Source organism: Crinia signifera, chromosome 8 (genome assembly GCF_055691185.1).
Source record: "Crinia signifera chromosome 8, ASM5569118v1, whole genome shotgun sequence".
Lineage (NCBI taxonomy): Eukaryota > Metazoa > Chordata > Amphibia > Anura > Myobatrachidae > Crinia > Crinia signifera.
In genome coordinates this window covers 97,925,084-97,943,628 of record NC_139224.1, presented here as the reverse complement: position 1 = coordinate 97,943,628, position 18,545 = coordinate 97,925,084, and the positions used below count along the sequence as shown (strand labels likewise).

Sequence of the window (18,545 nt, the reverse complement as noted above, 5' to 3'; positions counted from 1 at the left end):
TGTAGGGGTCTGGGATTCCTTTAGGGATTCTCTGGAATTACCCTTATTGTGGGAACAGCCATGCTGTAATTTAAGAAATGCTAATCTGTTATCTTGGAATGCTTGACATCACTAATTTGTTTATCATGATCTCTTGCACAGTAGTTTTTGTAAGTTCCAACCGTGTGTTTCTGCTATTATTCTAACACTCAAACGACGGACAGTGTTCAAAACAATGCCCACCTTGTCCACATTTTGCTCATTTTGGTTTGTTGAAGGTTGTCCTCCTCAATGAATTTTAACCTGTTGTAAACTTGCGCCATGGACTAGGATTCCTCCCCGAAGGCCTTTTAAAGTGATTTCCAGAGTTTAACCCAAAACGTGTTGCTTGATGGTAGGCTCCATCTTGAACCTCGACCGAGGTGAAAAATACACTTTGCATACAGCTCGATCTGTACACAGTACAGGCTAACAGGCAACTCCCACCGATGGGAATGTGTTGCTGAGACATGTGTCTCTGTCTGTCTGTGATAATTAATTTATTTTATGTTATTCTTGTCCATTTATTTTTGGTTGATTTTAACAATGTATTGGTGTTCTAATCCTGAGATCCTATGTAAACTGCTTATGTCCTTATGTCATTGGAGATATTTTCTATGTAAGAATGTTAAGTAATTGCGACAATATGTTGAAACATCTTTTTTAACACAGACTGTAGTTGACTACCCTCCTACATTCTGCTGGAGATTTCCTAAATAGTAGTAATCTCCCTGGAGTGTCTAGCAATTTGGGTAAGTAGAAAATGCATTGCTTCCCTCCAGCTCACTGAATGGTATTAGTAAGTCTAGAACACTACATGAGAATAGAATTCAGATATATGTTACATATATTTGCGTAAATTTATGTATTAGACCCTCAAGCCATTGTAAAGGCAAAATAAATCATAAGCCAGAAAGAATAGCGCTGCACACCAGTGAAAATAGTGTTAATAAATTAGTGAAAGTCGAAGCTATATATAGAAAGTGAGATAGAAAAAAAATAGTGAAATGTAATTAAACTATTAAAAAAGTGTTAGTGAGGAAAAAAAAATAGTGCTAAGTATTAAAAGAATGTAAAGGTGTGCCACACTAGAGCCATCCAGCCCAACCAATCCAGGGGCATCGTACCCCACACCTCCGTTAGGGTCTACGATTAACCAGCAAGGAGCCATGTGATAATGGCTCCTTACTTAAATATATCCAAACTAAAGGGGTGTACACACAGAGAACTTTTAACAGGAGATTTTGACTAGTCAAAGGGCGGTATTCAATGATCCTGATTCGCCATGTTTTTATGGCGAATTTGTGCTGTTTGGCGAATTTTTGACTAAAACGGTGAATCACCCTATTCAATGACCAGATGGCGAATACATTTGAAGGTTTTTTTCGCCATGATTCACCGAGTAGCAATCGCTATCTTTTTATGGTGAAGTGGAATGTGAACTTTTAAAATAAAGTGCTTTGTTTTTTACATTTGGTGTCAAAAAATCAGGAATTTTATTCTGAGGAGGGGCATACTATTTTTATTCATGTGCTGTAAGCACATGAATATATATTTAATAAAAAAAATATTTATATATTTTTTTTTTTTTTTTACACAGCAGCCAGCAGGGGGTACCGGAGCCGAGCTGCTCATTAGATATTCATATATTCACTGCACCCGATCGTTACATATGCACGATCGGGTGTAGTGAATATACCCGGTCCCCTGCTGGCACCCCCGGGGGGCAGCCTGTGCTGCCTGGCACCTGGGGAGCCCACCTCCCCCCCACATAAGCTCTGGGGCAGGCAGAGAGACTTCCATCTCCCTGCCTGCCACCGTCCTCAGGCTCCCTGCGGCGTTCGCCGCAGGAGCTCATATTCGACGGTCAGGGGCAGCGAGCCTGACTCGTTGAATACCGGAGCCGGCGAGGCTCCGGAACGTGGCGAATGTGCAGCGAATCTTAAACAGGATTCGCTGCACCTCGCTGGTATTCACATTGAATACAGCCCAAAATCTCCTAGGTTAGCCAAAAAATCGGGTGCCCAGATATTACACAAGTACCATATATATAGTAGATGCTCAATTGGGTTAGTAATACCACTCATACCCCTTTCAGACTGCACTTTTTACCTGTTATTTTGCTTTTTTTTTGACCGTTTTAAAACTGTAAATTGTGCAGTCTAAAAGGTGCAGAATATACTGGTTCTATTGAACTGGTATTTCTAAATGGTAATAAAGCAGGGTCCTACCCGTTTCAGACCCGTATTTTTTCATCCACTGTTTTGTATGGGTTAAAACGGGTTCAGTGTTGTGAAGGAACAAAAACTGCATTGAAATACCGTTTAAAGACAAGTGGTGTGAAAGGGGTTTTAGCTGGTAGACCCATTTTTAGAAACGTTTTAAAATACCTGGTCAAAGCCAGTTTTGCGGTCTGAAAGCAGCATCAGGTGCATTAAGGAGGGGTTCATACTGGGTAAGTAAAACATACATTGCTTCCCTACAGCTCACTGAATGATATTGGTAGCAATGTATGTTTTACTTACCCAGTATAAACCCCTCCCTTTAATGCACCTGAGTGTATTATTACACTAATTGAGCATCTAGCAATCTCTGTGATTTCACCTAGCCCACACCATGCAACTGTTACTATTTTTTTAGGAAAAAAAGAAATCAGAGCTATATACATTCAAATGGAATTGTCCGTTGCATTTCCGTGCATTGATTATAAGGCACAAAATTGATCCTTATGACTACATGCATTATAAATAAGATTTCTCTTGCCCACTTAAATGGAACCACTTGAGAAACACAATACATGAACAAGCCATGACATGTGTCAGTGTCTCTTCTTCAACAAGTACAGTAAATCTTACTAACTGTTCTGGGACTCATCTACATTTGAATGTAGAGGTGCCCACACACTGGAACAAAAAATGTTCTGATCGGCCGATTTTTACCGCAAAATCGTCTGATATCGATGGGATGTTGGCTCCCACGGATCTTTTGCTAAATCTTCTGATCTTAAGGCCCCTATACACTATGCGATTTTGGGCCAATTTCATTCGATTTTGGTACTTTGGGCCAATAATTGGATGAAATCGGGCCAAAATCGCAGGTGTGTGACATCTGATCCAATCTGATGTGCGGTCCCATGCGCATCGGACCGGATCAGGGGGACAGGCAGCTGGTGCTGAGCGCTACACAAGCGGGCGGCGAGTGCTGACCGCTGCACTAGCTGGCCGGGCGGTTATCATAGATATCATCAGCGAGACAGGCAATGCAGTGCATTTTTAAAATAACCTGTCAAATGACTGGCCGTTCTCTGATTGGCTGAGAGCTCTCCTCCACTACAGATGCTAAAGTGCCTGAATATATTTTATGGTGATTAGACTTTTTCAAGAGTAGGCAAGTATGATATAACATAGTAATTATATCTCTTATATATTTGGCTACATCTGTCACTCAAAGGGTGGAGCCTCTGACTCACATGACAGAGAACCAGCCCAGTGAGCCCACAGACAGTGCCAAGCACCCTCTGCCTCCCCATGTTGCCCAGCACTGCTACTCCACAGCCACCAGGTGAGCGCCACCCGCCGCACCCACCCCACCCCCCTCCCACGATTTGCGGCAAAAACACCCCCCCGCGACCCCCCCTCCCGCAATTCGCGGCAAACCCCCCCGCGACCCCCCATCCTGCCATTTGCGGCAAAAACAACCCCCCCCGCGACCCCCCCTCCCGTGATTCGCGGCAAAAAGAACCCCCCCTTGCGCGATTCGCGGCACCCCCCCCTTCCCCCGCAACTCGCAGCAGCCCCAGGATTAAATGGCACATACAAACCACTGACATGGCTATGGTCGACAATGAAAAAGGTTGACATGAGTTTTTGAAGATTTCTTTTTCTTTTTTTAATGTTTTCATATTCATTGTCGACATGGACACCAATGAAGTGCCACACTTATGTCAACATTTACATGTGTTGACCTTTCTGTGTTGATTTTTTCTTGTGGCGATTCGCGTCACACCACCCCCCCCCGCAACCCCCACTCCCGCGATTCACGGCACCCCCCCCCCCCCGCGACCCCCCCAGGGGCAAACGCAGGATTTTCAGAAGGGGGTTTCCAGAGCACGGAGATGGATACTTAGGTGACCCAGTTTATGCCGGTCAGTTAAAGTATTATAGATAGACCAAGTGTATATAAATAATAATAATAATAATAATAATAAAAATTATATATATATATATATATATATATACACACACACATACATACAGGGGCATCAACAGCAGTGTAGACCCCTGTGCATAGCAATGTAATGGGGCCCCTACCGATCCGCCAGCGGTAGGGGTGGGGGAGGCTTTGATTTCCCGCGGATGGTAGGGGGTATTATATCAACCGCTCAGCATGTAGGGCCTGGATCAGTAATTTCCACTAATTACCCCTTTACTGCACAGATGGTGGGAGAAGGGGGCATTGGGCTGAATGAAGAGGCCCTGATACATAACTTCCAGGGTGGTAGAGAATGTTTAATATGCAGAGGAGGGGTGTATAGTGGAGTGGGCTTATTATTCATAATTTTATGGTGGGAGGACAGCTTGCTTGACTGCAGATATCTCCAGTTACCAGAAATAGATTTCTTAGATTTTAATGGAATAAAAAACTAGAGAATCCCACCTACCAAATGGTATTGGGGACTAGGGGATCAGAGTTCAGGAGGCAGAGCAATCTGCCAACGAGTATATAAAACTACATACCAGGTGTGTGGAGCTGGAGCAGTAACCAGCTGCTGGAAGGATGATATCTCTGGTTCTGGGAACAGTAGAGATGAGCTACTAGAGTCCATCAAAGGGGGAGAGTCCCAGCTTTTGGAATATACCCTCAGAAAAACTCTAAAGGCCCCCATACACTATGCGATTTGGGCACGATTTTGCCCGATTCGGATGAATCGGGCCGTAAAATCGGCCCAAATCGCATATGGAGACATGCCCTCCGACCCGATGCGCGGCCCTGTGTGCATCGGATCGGAGCCGGCAGGTCGGACAGGCTGCACATAAGATTTTCTAAATCTTATGTGCTGCCCGGAGCCGTGCGGGGATTGCAGCTGGCGGGGGGACCTACCAGAGCCGGGCGGAGGGATCAGGGGAGCGGCGCAGGGAGCCCAGCAGAGGAGGAGAAGAAGCTTCCGTCGGCGGGAGCAGCACAGAGTACCAGGGAGCTGGGCCGGGCAGGAGAAGACGCTGCCAGGCAGCGCGAGTGGCGCCGGGAGCAGAACACTTAAAAAAAAAAAAAAGCCCATACAAACGCATAGGAAGCCATTGATTGGCTGAGACCTCTCTCAGCCAATCGCTAATTGGCTGAGAGAGGTCTCAGCCAATCAATGGCTTCCTATGCGTTTGTATGGGCTTTTTTTTTTAAGTGTTCTGCTGCTCCCGAGTCCCGCCGCTGCCCGGCAGCGTCTTCTCCTGCCTGGCCCGGCTCCCTGGTACTCTGCGCTGCCCCCACTGCTCCCGCTGACGGCAGTGGCTTCTTACACGGCTCCCTGCGCCCCAGGATCACCGGCGCCCCCCCTGCCCCTCACCGCCTGCCCCCTGCTCCTCACCGCCCGCAGCTCCCCGTTACATGTGGTAAATCGCAAGCGATTTATCACATTTAAATTTGGCACATCAAGTGACAAATTGTATGTGAGCCTCCCGGGGAGCTGCCGGGCGGCTCACAGGAGAATTGGGTCCGACTTGTCCTAAGGACAAGTCGGCCTAATGTATGGTGGCCTTAAGTCAGACAAAATCTGAAATACCTGACTGGGAAGAGCAATTAACAGGCTTGGATGGGGACCACTGCTTTGAAGTCAGATATCTCCAGTTCCCAAGGGCAAATTTTTTAAATTATTGTACCCATGGAAAGAGGGGACCCTCAGCTTTCATCTTATGGCACTTAGACTCCTGGGTGGGTTTCTGGGTACTCAGAAACCCCCCCTGCGTGCGCTACTGCCCCCTCCCGCGATTCTCTGCACCCCACCCCATGACCCCCCCTCCCGCGATTCGCGGCACACCCCCCGCGGCCCCCCTCTCACGATTCGCTGCAACCCCCCTCCCGCGATTTGCGGCAACCCACCCCCGTGACCCCCCTCCCGTGATTCTCTGCATCCCCTCCCCTCCTGCGATTCGCAGCAACCAACTCCCCACCCCCCCTCCCGCAATTCGCTGCACCCCCCACGAAACCCCCTCCCGCAATTCGCGGCACCCCCCGCGACCCCCCCTCCCACGATTCGCGGACACCCAAGTTGCAATACAGGGCATCTTTCATACAATTCTAACCATATTTCTCATATACAAACGTTCACAAATTAAGGGGGCGCAGCCCCTTACGACGGTGTGATGAGCACCCGTAGGGCGCGATGAATCACCTAGTTTGTATATAATTGTACACCTAGTTTAGCTTCCGTCTTATGCGCCTTAGTTTGTTTTTTTGTGCTAATAACGTAGGGCCTGATTCATGTTGGCTCGGTAAGGTGCATAACACAGAGACCCTAAGACGCCGCCGCCCCCCCTCGCATGTGTAACGAGAACAAATACCCTTGCATGCCTCCGCTCCATGAGAAATCATTCGATGGTCCCCGACCATTGAATGATTTCTCCTGCCTTCCCTTGTCAGTGTAAACTGACTTTTATCTGCCTACTCCTGGACGAACACGGATGTCCATAAAACGTTCCCATGGGCGAGCCCCATTCCTGCCACCGTCTGCCCCAATGCTTGCGAATGGCTCGGCAATTATGCAAGTCACCAAAGCTATTTACAAAGGGGGCTGCACAAGTGCATAATAGAACATGTGCAGTCCCCGAAATATCAGGACGGGCCGAACTCGCTGTATAGCGAGTGAACTAGAATCACCCCCTTTCCTTAATACATTACCATTGCTCATAATGGTTAAACGTGCGAATAATGAAAGAAGGGTTAAGATGATATCTATTAGATATTTGATTTTCCCATTACATCACTTCTGGTTGCTTCTCACGTAACACACTATAATTGGCATTGTGTTTCTATATGCGGAACTTTGGGCACAAGCAGAAAGGTTTGATGCAGTATTTTGTGAAACAACTACTGGTCTTGATAAAGGTTCTGGACATGACTGAAACGGCGGGGTTGTACAGTGGTGAGAATAACGGTTTGTTTTTGTTTTAATTGAACTCGTTACGCCGGGTATGTGCGCTCTGTGATTTGTTTCCTATAATAATCATATATGTATCCAGCAATAAGCAAGCAGCGCAGACTGACTGACACTGCAGAGATCCAGCCAATGGACCTCCGCCCGGTGCTGCCCCGCTGCTTGCTGGGACGTGTAGTTTTCAGCCGAAACTGAACAACAACTCCCACAATCCCTGTCTGTGGGAGGAAGAAGCGCTCGTAGCTTCAGTTTTGTTTTTGTAGTTGGGGCGAGGTGTCATCGCTGCTGCAGGCTGTGGTCCCCGTTTCTCCCAGGTGATGGCAGGTTATATATCACCCCCTGTGTAACACCGCACATGTGTTACTGAGATAACCATGGGCCATGCTTTCTGTTTACTCCTTTCTTTAGGTGACCCATAGACGTGCTTGTAGCAATGATATACACATGCGCCTGGCACGTGTGGGCTACATGTATGGGGAAGCATACCTCCAAACTTTGAGGAGGGAAAAGGAGGGATTCTAACATTTTTGGTCCGTGGCCAGAAGGAAGGGGGCATGGCCTATACTCGTGATGCTCCCGTGAGGCCACACCCCTGGTTTTGCCGCTGTGGGTAGGGATGGCCACAGGGCCGGTGCAAGGCACCGGAGCGCCCCAGGCGAGTCGGGGTGGGGGCGCCCCGGTGCCGGGCTATGCGGAAGCGCTTCTAGTGTGAAAACACTGGCAGCACGCTGATTGGCTGAGATCAGCGTGCGCCGTGCTGCCAGAGTTTTCACACTAGAAGCGCTTCCGCATAGCCCGGCGGATAGCGCTCGTGATTTCTAATGGACTGCAGGGACCCCCGCTGCCTCCGCCGCCAGATTTAAATACACAGCGCCGTAGGACAGGTACCCGGGCGGCACAAAATGCCGCCCTCCAGTGGCCGGCGCCCTAGGCAAATGCCTAGATTTGCCTAGTGGTGGCGCCGGCCCTGGATGGCCATCGATAGTGTATTACTATTCAATGGATGACCATCAATGTTTTTACATATCGATGGTCATCCATTTTCTTTGATTGATTGGCCTGTGGGCCAATCAAAATATGGGAGTGGGGCTTCATGGGTGTTGGTGGTGGAGCTATGCTCCGTGTCTCGGCACCTTGGGGAAAAGAAAGGCAAATACTAAACTTTTTGTTTAAGCTTGAAATCTATGGTGAGAAACCATCTGGTTCTCCTCCATCGATGGCAAAAGGTACTTATATGTTAGTTGGGTGCCCACTATATTTAGTACGCTCATACCCACACTATCCATGTCGGTGTGAAGTTGATTTTATATAGTGTGGCGAGCGCACGTAAAAAACTAAGCAAATAGCTTACTGGGCGCCCAACTAACATTTAAGTACCTGGCAAAACTATTCAACATCGGCCATAAACCATTGATGATTTATAATCATCGATGGTCGATGGCCATCCCTACTGTGGGGGGACTCCCAACTGCACCCCCCAGCCCCCGGGCTGGACACAGGAATGTCCCCAAAATACAGGACATTCCCGCAGAAAGCGGGACAGTTGGGAGGCATGCGGTAGGGTGAGGACTGATGTCTTATTATTGTACAGTGCTGCGGAATGATTATTTATAAAGAAAAGTATCTTATAATAATAATAATAAGGTACTTCCTCATCTTTGTGGCCACCGATATGCCAGTTTCAAAATAGCATCATCGTCCCCTCTCAGCCACGCTTTGGCCTCGTGGCTTGCTTCGCTCGCCACAACTTTACTAAAGGTAATAGATGGTGGCGTGGATCCAGGGTGGTGGTGTGCAAAGATTCCTATGTAATTTCCATATCGTAAGCATTGGCTGCAAAGATTTATTTATTTATTTATTTTATTTATTAACAGTTTCTTATATAGCGCAGCATATTCCGTTGCGCTTTACAAAGGGGACAGTGATACAACAAAACAGGGTATTTACAGACAGTCAAAATGTAGGAGGACCCTGCTCGCAAGCTTACAATCTATAGGGAAATAGGCATGGATACATAAGGATAGATACTGTATTATTTATTGCATCGATTCCACCAGAATGCAAGGTTCTATGACTGGTTCTGGAATTTGATAAGCTTGTCTGAAGAGATGAGTTTTTAGGGAACGCTTATAGGTTTGGAGACTGGAGGAAAGTCTTATTGTGCTTGGGAGGGCATTCCACAGAGTGGGTGCAGCCCGTAGAAAGTCCTGCAGTCAGGAATGGGAGCGAGTAATGAGTGTGGATGAGAGACGCAGATCTTGGGACGAGCGTAGAGGTCGTGTTGGATGATATTTTGAGATAAGAGAAGATATGTATGTTGGTGTAGTTTGGTTTATGGCTTTGTGTGTAAGTAAAAGATTTTTGTATTGAATACGTTAGAATACACGTAACCAATGAAGTGACTGACAGAGTAGCTTTGCAGACGATGAACGTCTGGCTAGGAAGATTAGCCTTGCAGCTGCATTCATAATGGACTGTAGTGGTGAGAGTCTGTATTGGGGAAGGCCAATAAGGAGACTATTGCAATAATCAATGCGTGAGATGATGAGAGCATGGATTAGAGTTTTTGCAGTGTCTTGTGTAAGGTAAGGGCGAATTTTAAATATGTTTTTTAGGTGCATGTAGCATGATTTTAAGACAGATTGAATGTGGGGTACAAAGGAAAGTTCTGAGTCAAGGATAACACCTAGGCAGCGAGCTTGAGAGGTAGGAGTGATTGTCATCTTCTCAACAGCGATAGAGATATCAGGTTGGTAACTACTATTTATTGGCGGAAATATAATTAATTCTGTTTTTGAGATATTAAGTTTGAGGTGGCGAGATGACATCCAGGATGAAACAGCAGAAAGGCATTCAGAGACACGGATCAATACAGATTGGGACAGGTCCGGGGAGGATAGGTAGAGCTGAGTATCAGCCGCATACAGATAATACTGAAATCCAAAGGAGCTGATTATTTTGCCAAGAGATGAGGTATAGATTGAGAAAAGCAGGGGACCTAAAACTGAACCCTGAGGTACTCCAACTGAAAGAGGTAGCGAAGAGGAGGTAAAATCAGAGAAACGAACACTAAAGGAGCGGTTAGGTAGGAGGAGAACCAAGAGAGGGCTGTGTCTTTAATACCTAGGGATTGTAGTGTTTGTATGATCCGTCTTGAAAAAGTCTCCGCCCCCTGAGATGAAACGCGTCAACGTCACTGACACGTCACGTCTGCAAACCTCCGTGTCTCCCTTCTCCATCGCCTACTACACGAGCTGGTCTGCCGCGGTCTGTGAAAACATCCTGATCCACCGTCATCTGGCAGCAGCGAGTGACTACAAGCTAGCGGTCGAGGTCTTCCTCCCGCCATTCGGCTCCTACTCCAGCCGCTCACACCGTGAAACATCGTGATACCTCCGTCAGCCATTGGACTCCGGGTAGAGCTCCACCAACCTAATAGCTCCCCACTTCATCTTGACACTGTGGCCGGGTTGAGCCTGCAACCATCGGAAGCTCCCCGCCACATACACCCCCTTAATTCCATCTACGGAGGGTGAGATATTCATTACCTGCTATCAGTGTCATTTATGACATCATACTAATTCATACTGACCCGCTATTTGAGATTTATCTGACTGAGCTACATCTGACTGTGCTGCTGGCTTATTTGCCTCAATCCCTTTCCACCTTTCTCCCTCCCCCTCCTGCTTATGCATTCAACTACCACCAATAACTGCAACTAATCCTTAATATCAATGTACTCCGGATTTTTTATTTTTAAAGTTTGCAAACGTGACCCATATATGGCCATATAGGTATTTTTTATTACTGTATATTATTGTACAAATTGTTGGCGTATTTTATGTATTTCTGATATATTTTTTCTATAAACAATTCATATATTGAACAGTGTGTCCAGTATCATTCTGTCCGGTGGTATTTCTACACAATATATCCACTAGCAGCGCAAAGTGGTTTTAAAACCCCATTTTTTCTGTCTTGCATCTTCATATGAGCTCTAGTGAACTCATATAAAACTATCTGCAGCAGCAGTGGATTAGTTACATTTAAACCATATATATATGGTGAATACACATTAGCTTGGATGTACCATATTTAATATTTTTTTCAACAGCGCCAGAATAACTGTGCAATACGGGTTGGCCCTGCCCACCCATATTTGCACCCCCCCCCTCCTTTGTATGAGAAGTGTGTGGTCAACAGTGTCAAAAGCAGCAGAGAGATCTAGAAGAATTAGTAGTGAGTAGTGGCCTTTAGACTTAGCAGTGACCAGATCATTCACAACTTTAGTCAGTGCTGTCTCTGTGGAGTGTTGGGCATGAAAGCCTGACTGATGCGGGTCCATTAAGTTGTGCGAGTTCAGAAAGTGTGTGAGGCGGGTATAGGCAAGTCTTTCAAGTAGTTTGGAGGTGCATGGAAGTTGAGAAATGGGACGAAGTTTGAGAGAGAGCTTGGATCAGAATTCTGTTTTTTCCAGAATCTGAGTAATAACTGCTTGTTTGAACAATGAAGGAAAGACACCAGTAGAGAAAGAGATTTTAGTTAAGATTGGGATGAGCCCAGGAGACAGAGATTTACTTATTTGCGAGGGTATCGGGTCAAGAGGAGAGGTAGTAGAGTGGGAGGAAGAGAAAAATGCAGATACTTCATCTTCAAATGAAGCAAATGCTTCAGAGGGCTCAGGTATGGAATTGAGCATATCACCAACTGAGTTGGAGCATACCAATTCATCTCTGATCTTGTCAATCTTATCCCTGAAGTAGGAAGCAAGATATTGTGCATGGATAGTGGTTGGTGGCTTGGGTGAGGGAGGGTTGAGAAGGGATTTAAATTTATTAAAAAGACGTTTTGGGTTAGAAGCTTGAGCAGAAATGAGAGTTTGGAAATATGTTTGTTTGGCAGTTTCCAGGGCATAACTATAGTACTGGTAGATGTTCTTATATGTAAAGAAATCCATTGGACTGTGAGATTTACGCCATTTACGCTCAGCTTTGCGTGAGATATTTTGTAGGTGTCTCGTTAATTTGGAGTGCCACGGTTGGCGTCTAGGCCTACATGGAGTGTGGTGGGTAACTGGAGCCACTTCATCCAGGGCTGTTTTGAGGGTTAGGTTTAGGTGTGATACCGCCATCTCAGGAGTAGTGAATGCAGAAATAGGAGCAAGCTGTTGTTGCAGTGAGGAGGAGAGTACTTGAAAATTAATATCATTAATATTTCTGCGGGCTTGAGGTGGATTAAAGGATTTCTGTGTTTTTGAGTTAGAAGTACTAGAGGACAGCATGCAGGAGATAAGGTTGTGATCTGAGAGAGGGAAAGGAGAATTGGTGAATTCAGACACTGAGCACAGCTTAGTGAATATCAGATCAAGACAGTGGCCATCCCGATGAGTAGGGGAGTCGGTCCTAGTGTTCCCCCTAGGAATTTTTGGGGTCAGGGCGCCGCTGTATGGGATGGGGGCGGACCGGGCCTGCCGACGTCATCGTTGTAGGCGTGCCCGGGCCGCCGCGTCACCAAAGGAGGCGTGCCCGGGCCGCCGCGTCACCAAAGGAGGCGTGCCCGGGCCGCCGCGTCACCAAAGGAGGCGTGCCCGGGCCGCCGCGTCACCAAAGGAGGCGTGCCCGGGCCTCCGCGTCACCAAAGCGGGCGTGCCCGGGCTTCCTCCGTCGTACAAGGGGGCGGACCTGGCCCCGCCGAAGTCCGTGAGCTGCCGGGGAAGCCTAGCGCCGCCGAGATTGCAGTGCCTGGAGCTTCCCTGGGCACAACATTAGTCAGGCAGCAGGCTCTTTTAGTGGGGCGCTGCTGGAGGGTCAGGGCGCATTTTGCCCTTTAGAAATCGGGCAGGGCGCAGCGCCCCGCTAAAACAGCCTAGCGGGAACACTAAGTCCATTGGGAGAGGCCGAGAGATGAGTACCAGTAATAATAGTGCTCCTACACCTAGGGCTGTTATAGAAACACTCCCTTGGCATCAGAACTATTACAGCTCTCCTTATTTCCCATGTGATAACTTTTCTCAACCAACACTTTTTTTTGGGGGTGGGGGTAAAAGCAACCCTAAGAATCTAATCTTTCATGGTCTGTGCCCTATATCGGTTATGGTTTATTAAATCTATAAAGTCTAGGTCCAAATTCAAGTGGTCGACACTTAAATGATGAATAAGTATTTTTTTTATTTTTTATGAAAAAACTCATGTCGACCATTGTCAGCATTGGCCTTTTGACTGTCAGCCTATACACTACTAGATCTAATGACTGTATACACCCTGTATCAGGTTCTGGGGTAAGATTAAGTGCAACGTGAGATGCTTGTCTGGTGCTATGTCACATGCTTTCATGTATTGTGTGTCTAGATTAGAAAAACTGAGGATCTTGTAGCTAGCTTACACTGGGTATACACTTGGCGATATTTACTTAACGATATGTACACAATATTGTTAAGTGTGTATGGTCAATATTGTTATTGATGTTGCCTGTACATGCATCTCAATCTGACAATCTCGTCAGCGACTGCATGTATGGATTAGGGGATGGATGACTTCACTGACTGGTATCCTAAACTATATCCATCATTGTGTATGCCCTATATTCTTCTCCCACGGCTCGCGGGAATTGCTACCGCATTTGGATAATCTATGGGTAAAGCGGAAAGTTATTGGCTATTATCAGAAAGCCAGTGTCCAAGATCCCAGTCAATGTACAAGATAAAGATTACAGTGATAACCCAGCAGCCAGTCAGCTTCCAGCTGTACATTTTCAAACCCAGCCTGTACCATGAGAGTAGGGTAGCTGATTGGATGGTGCCTTACCACCTGCTACTTTATCACTTCACCAGGCTTAATACATAATAAATATTTGTGCAGGAAAGCTTAGGGATATATTGTCTTGAATGAGGCAGAGTCAGCTACAGAAACTAGCCATGTAGACCAGCTACAGTATATACAATATTAGCTGTAAAAGTACCTCCTGTTGTAATAAGGACAAATTTAAGTCTCAAAAATGTTTAATGAAAAGTTCAGTGATGTAAATAGAAACCCCACAATGAATGAAATGTTCTGCTTTGTTTTCTACCAGGTCTGTAAGATGCACAAGCTCCTGCTTCTGTACTTTTGTCTGATCCAGTGTAATGGGATGAACCAGGAGGATGACTGGATTGATCCGACTGACATGCTTAATTACGATGCAGCTACTGGAAAGATGAAGAACCGGCCACAGGTATTGTATTAAGGGGGGGGGGGGGATTTATTGAAGTTCAGACAGATATAAAATTGTGTGAGAGAAAGTAGCTCATTAGTTTTGCCTTATACAAGCTGTTAGAAAATGACAATTAGAAGATGATTGGTTGGAATTTCCTTTCTCCAAGATTTTAGTGAGAGATTTGGTAAAAAATCTCCAGGTTTTTTTTTAAGCGGCAATCCTTTATATTTCAAACTGGTTTTGCCGTGTAAATGATTGCCGTTTTAATAAACCTGGAGATTCTTACCAAATCTCTCACACTCCCCATAAATCCTTGTTTGTAGGGGATGCAGTTTAAATCCCGGCAGTCGGGATCCCGGCGTTCAAAATCCCGACGCCGGAATCCCGAACGCCGAAATCCTGACACTTTCTTACCCCGTGGGTGTCCACGACACCCTCGGAGGGAGAATAAATGAGTGTGCCGAGCGTAGCGAGGCACCGGGCCCGCTGCGTGGCGAGCGCAGCGAGCCCGCAAGGTGGGCGATCCACGTCCCTCCCTTGTCGGGATTTCGGCGTCGTGATTTTGAATGCCAGGATCCCGACCGCCGGCTTTTCATGCCGAATCCGTTTGTAGTGTAACTGGAAGACATATGTTAAGAATATTAATTTCCATTGAATATAAAAATAAACATTCATATACTTTAAATACTATGCTTATCATTCTGGTTCATCATTTAGGCTAGAGGGCATGAGATAAGTCACTTTTATCAGTTACTTGAGAATGTAATGTGAAAGATATAAAATGATGAAAAAGGAGGACTACACCATTCATTTAAAGGTGCCATTAGCGGAAAATCCTATTGAGTACCTATTGATCACACAACAATGGGGTGCCGAAGGAGGAAAAATGGGTCTCCTGCAAGGCAGCTATATCTGCCCTTTGCTTATGAAATGTAGCAAGGGCTAGTCTGCGCTTATTAGAGGAATTTAAACTATTAATATTCAAAGAAAAAATACGTTCCATAGTACGTAAACAGATATGATAACTCGTCAGTAGTTACTAGATTTACGCTATATTATTGTTTCTTTTCTATCACTATATAGATACTTGTGCGGTGTGCCCAATCTTCATATTGTATAACATTGATATTACGGTACTTATGTAGTATCTGGGCGTCCGATTTAGGGATCGGATCGCATCGCATCGCATGTGACCAAATCGTATGCGATGTGATGGTCAAGATTTTTCCATAGGATTCAATGTTAAAATGGTCTGAGTCCCTTTTAACATAGAATTCAATGGGAAAAAGGGGTCCTTTTCCTTTCCCCACTATCCAAGTGGGCATGGAGTTGGATATAAACCTGTGGCGAGCGTAGCGAGCCACCGAGCCCGAAGCGTGGCGAGCGGACACAGAATACTTTTTAAGAAATATGCGTCCCCTCGTGGGGCTCGCTGCGCTCGCCACGCTATATAAAATCAACTCTATGACCACTTGGATAGTGGGGAAATGAACAGGACCTTCTTAACATTGAATCCTATGCAAAATCGCATCGCATCTGATTGTATGCCTTAAGGTAAGGCATACAATCACAAAATCGGCAGCCCAGATACTACATAAGTACCGATATTACTGCCAGTTGTGGTAAAGGTATGGTTAGCATAAAACACTGTTTAATTCTGTTTCTAGCCCAGCACTGAAGAAATAACAAAAAAAGAGGTCCGTGGAGAACCAGAAGAGAGCTCCTGTCTGGCAGAGAAAATGGAGTGTAAAACGAGTGTGGACAATTTGAAACAGGAGGTAAGACTCGGATAACGTGAAAAAAGGATTACATTGATCTGTTAGAACAAATCCCTTTCATGTCTAAAAAAAATCTACAATTTCAATAAAGCAGCATTTGGAAGTAGTAAATAGTTACATACATGCATTCTATAAAGGGAGAGCTGCCATGATGTGCTTGTTCACATTATCATAGTAAATATGCTGATAAGCATAACATGATTTTAAATACTTGAGACCAACCTGAAACGATTTTTTTTCATTTAGCCATTGATGTCACAATGGTTCGTCCCCTTCTTTTGGCAGGTGTGATAGAACCGGTCCCTTCATGTCGATGTGCTGGATTTTAATCCAACCTTATTCTGGTCCCAAAGCTGGATGGCTTTTTCCGTTTTTTTTCAGAATCTTCGCACCCAGGCTTTATGACAAAATGACTTAGTGGCCTCCCTGGACATGCAGGAGGCCTACCTGCATATTTCCATACGGGTGGACCATCGGACTATCTGTCCTGCAGTCCCATGACTGGCTAATCAACTGGAAAAAATCCAGCCTGGATTCCAGAGTCCCAACGAGTCTTTCTCCCCAAGTACAAACCGAAATCCCTGCAAGCGATGATCAGTGATTTGCTATCTTGCCAAACGGATTCAGTAAATTTCTGCATAGTGTCTTGTATCGAGATGGTGGAATTTGAGCAGTCCCATTCCAAGCCCTTGCAATTGGAACTTCTCTGGAATTGGAATCGGTTTCCTGTTCGACTCAAGTCTCAGATGCTCTTCCTCTCCAGGGAAACTTGTCTCTTCCTTGGTGGCTTCAATCACCACATCTGCACATGGATGGATCCTTCATCATCCTGGATTGTGTCATTTTAACGACAGACACCAGTCTCCTGGGCTGGGGAGCCATCACCAGTCACTTTTTTTCAGGAGTTTTGGGCAGCACTGGAGATAAAACTGATCAATGTCCAGGAGTTACGTCCGGTATGGCTTGCACTTTCTGACACTGGCCCTTTGCTTCACCATCTGCGGTGAAGTCCGACAATGCCACAACTGTTGCATAAATCAGTCATCTAGGCAGCGATGCTGGAGGTGACACGTATTCTCAGTTGGGTTGAGACGCTTCTCCTGTCTCTGTCTGTTGTTTACATTTTCGTACTTTAAAATTAGGAAGCGGACTTCCTCAGTTGGCAGGATGTCCCCTCGGCTGAGTGCTGTCATCAGCAAATTTTCCATCAGCTGGTGGTTCACTGTGGGCATCCTCAAATTGATCTATTTCCTCCTGCCACAATCACAAACTTTCTCGCTATAGGGCAAGAACCAGGGATCCTGGGGCGTTCCTAGTCAACACCCTTTCGGTTCTGTGGCCCATCGGTTAGTTTATGTTTTTCCTACAATTGCTCTACTGCAGCGAGTCCTTTGGAAACTGCAGTTGGAAAATGTATCTACCATTCTTGCCCCAACAGCCCAAAAAAGAGCATTGTATCCAGATCTGCATTGCTGCTTCCTCTTCTGACAGACTGTTAACCAATGGCCTGTGTCTTCAGCTGGACCTTCCTCATCTGACTTTGAAGGGTTGGCTATTAAAAAGTCTATCCTGAAGGCCAGGGTGTTTTCTGACCTGGTTTCGGCTACAATGATTTTGGCTCTCAAGCCTTCCATGGCTGAGATTCAGCTAATCAGTGTCTGGCCAACATATAGTGCTACTTAGTTCCCAGCCACCGCAGGACCCCGCTGACTTACTGCCCAGTGCCGCAGGGACCCTGCTGCCAGCTCCCCGGGGATATACATGCAATAAATCGCATGTGATTTATTGCATGTATAATTTGGTACATCAAGTGCCAAATTGTAAGCAGCCTCCCGGGGAGCTCTTAAGGGCAAACTGGTCAGACTGGACAATTGGAGGGGACCCTAACTACGGATGCTTGCCGCTTCCCTTACTGATGTCATATAAACTACTACTTAGTCTTCTCTGTAAGCCAAGAGTCTCCTCTTTCATATGGTACCAGTCTCTAGGGCACATAGAACCGGAGATATCGGGGTGCAAAATAGACACATTTTCCCCCATTGGCTAGAATGGACCCGTTAATTCAGACCCACCATGGGTTCTGATGTTTGCAGTTACCCTTTCTGGGGGTCTCAAACTTGGGGTTCATATATTCTAGTAGATAAACGTCTCCTCTTCCATACAAACCCAGTTATGAGCCAATTGGACCAATTAAACCAGAGAAATTAAGCTTTAAGCTCATTTAATATAGATTGTAAGCTCCACTGGGGCAGGGACTGATGTGAATGATCAAATATTCTCTGTAAAGCGCTGCGGAATATGTGTGCGCTATACAAGCAACTATTAATAAATACATTTTAATTTATCCATATAGCACTAATATAGTCAGGTTCCCTTATCTGTATGCCAAATAGATTAAGTGCAATTGAGCT

The 18,545-nt window shown here is 45.9% G+C and overlaps 1 protein-coding gene across 8 annotated transcripts in view; it reads left to right on the top strand.

Moving 5' to 3' along the window:
- The first annotated feature begins 7,357 nt into the window (after positions 1 to 7,357).
- Positions 7,358 to 18,545, top strand: part of CLCC1 (chloride channel CLIC like 1) — a 112,229-nt gene continuing 101,041 nt past the window's right edge. For 7 of the 8 annotated variants that reach the window (XR_014454424.1, XM_083156836.1, XM_083156841.1 and 4 more), the window contains exons 1-3: positions 7,358 to 7,479; positions 14,234 to 14,374; positions 16,024 to 16,134. Coding sequence is in view for 7 of the 8 variants with exons in the window: in XM_083156836.1 (XP_083012962.1) it covers positions 14,243 to 14,374; positions 16,024 to 16,134 (243 nt within the window). In the remaining variant the exon portion in view is untranslated. Of the gene's footprint in view, positions 7,480 to 8,108; positions 10,698 to 14,233; positions 14,375 to 16,023; positions 16,135 to 18,545 lie in introns of those variants that run through there. The other variant, XM_083156837.1, reaches the window with a different exon arrangement.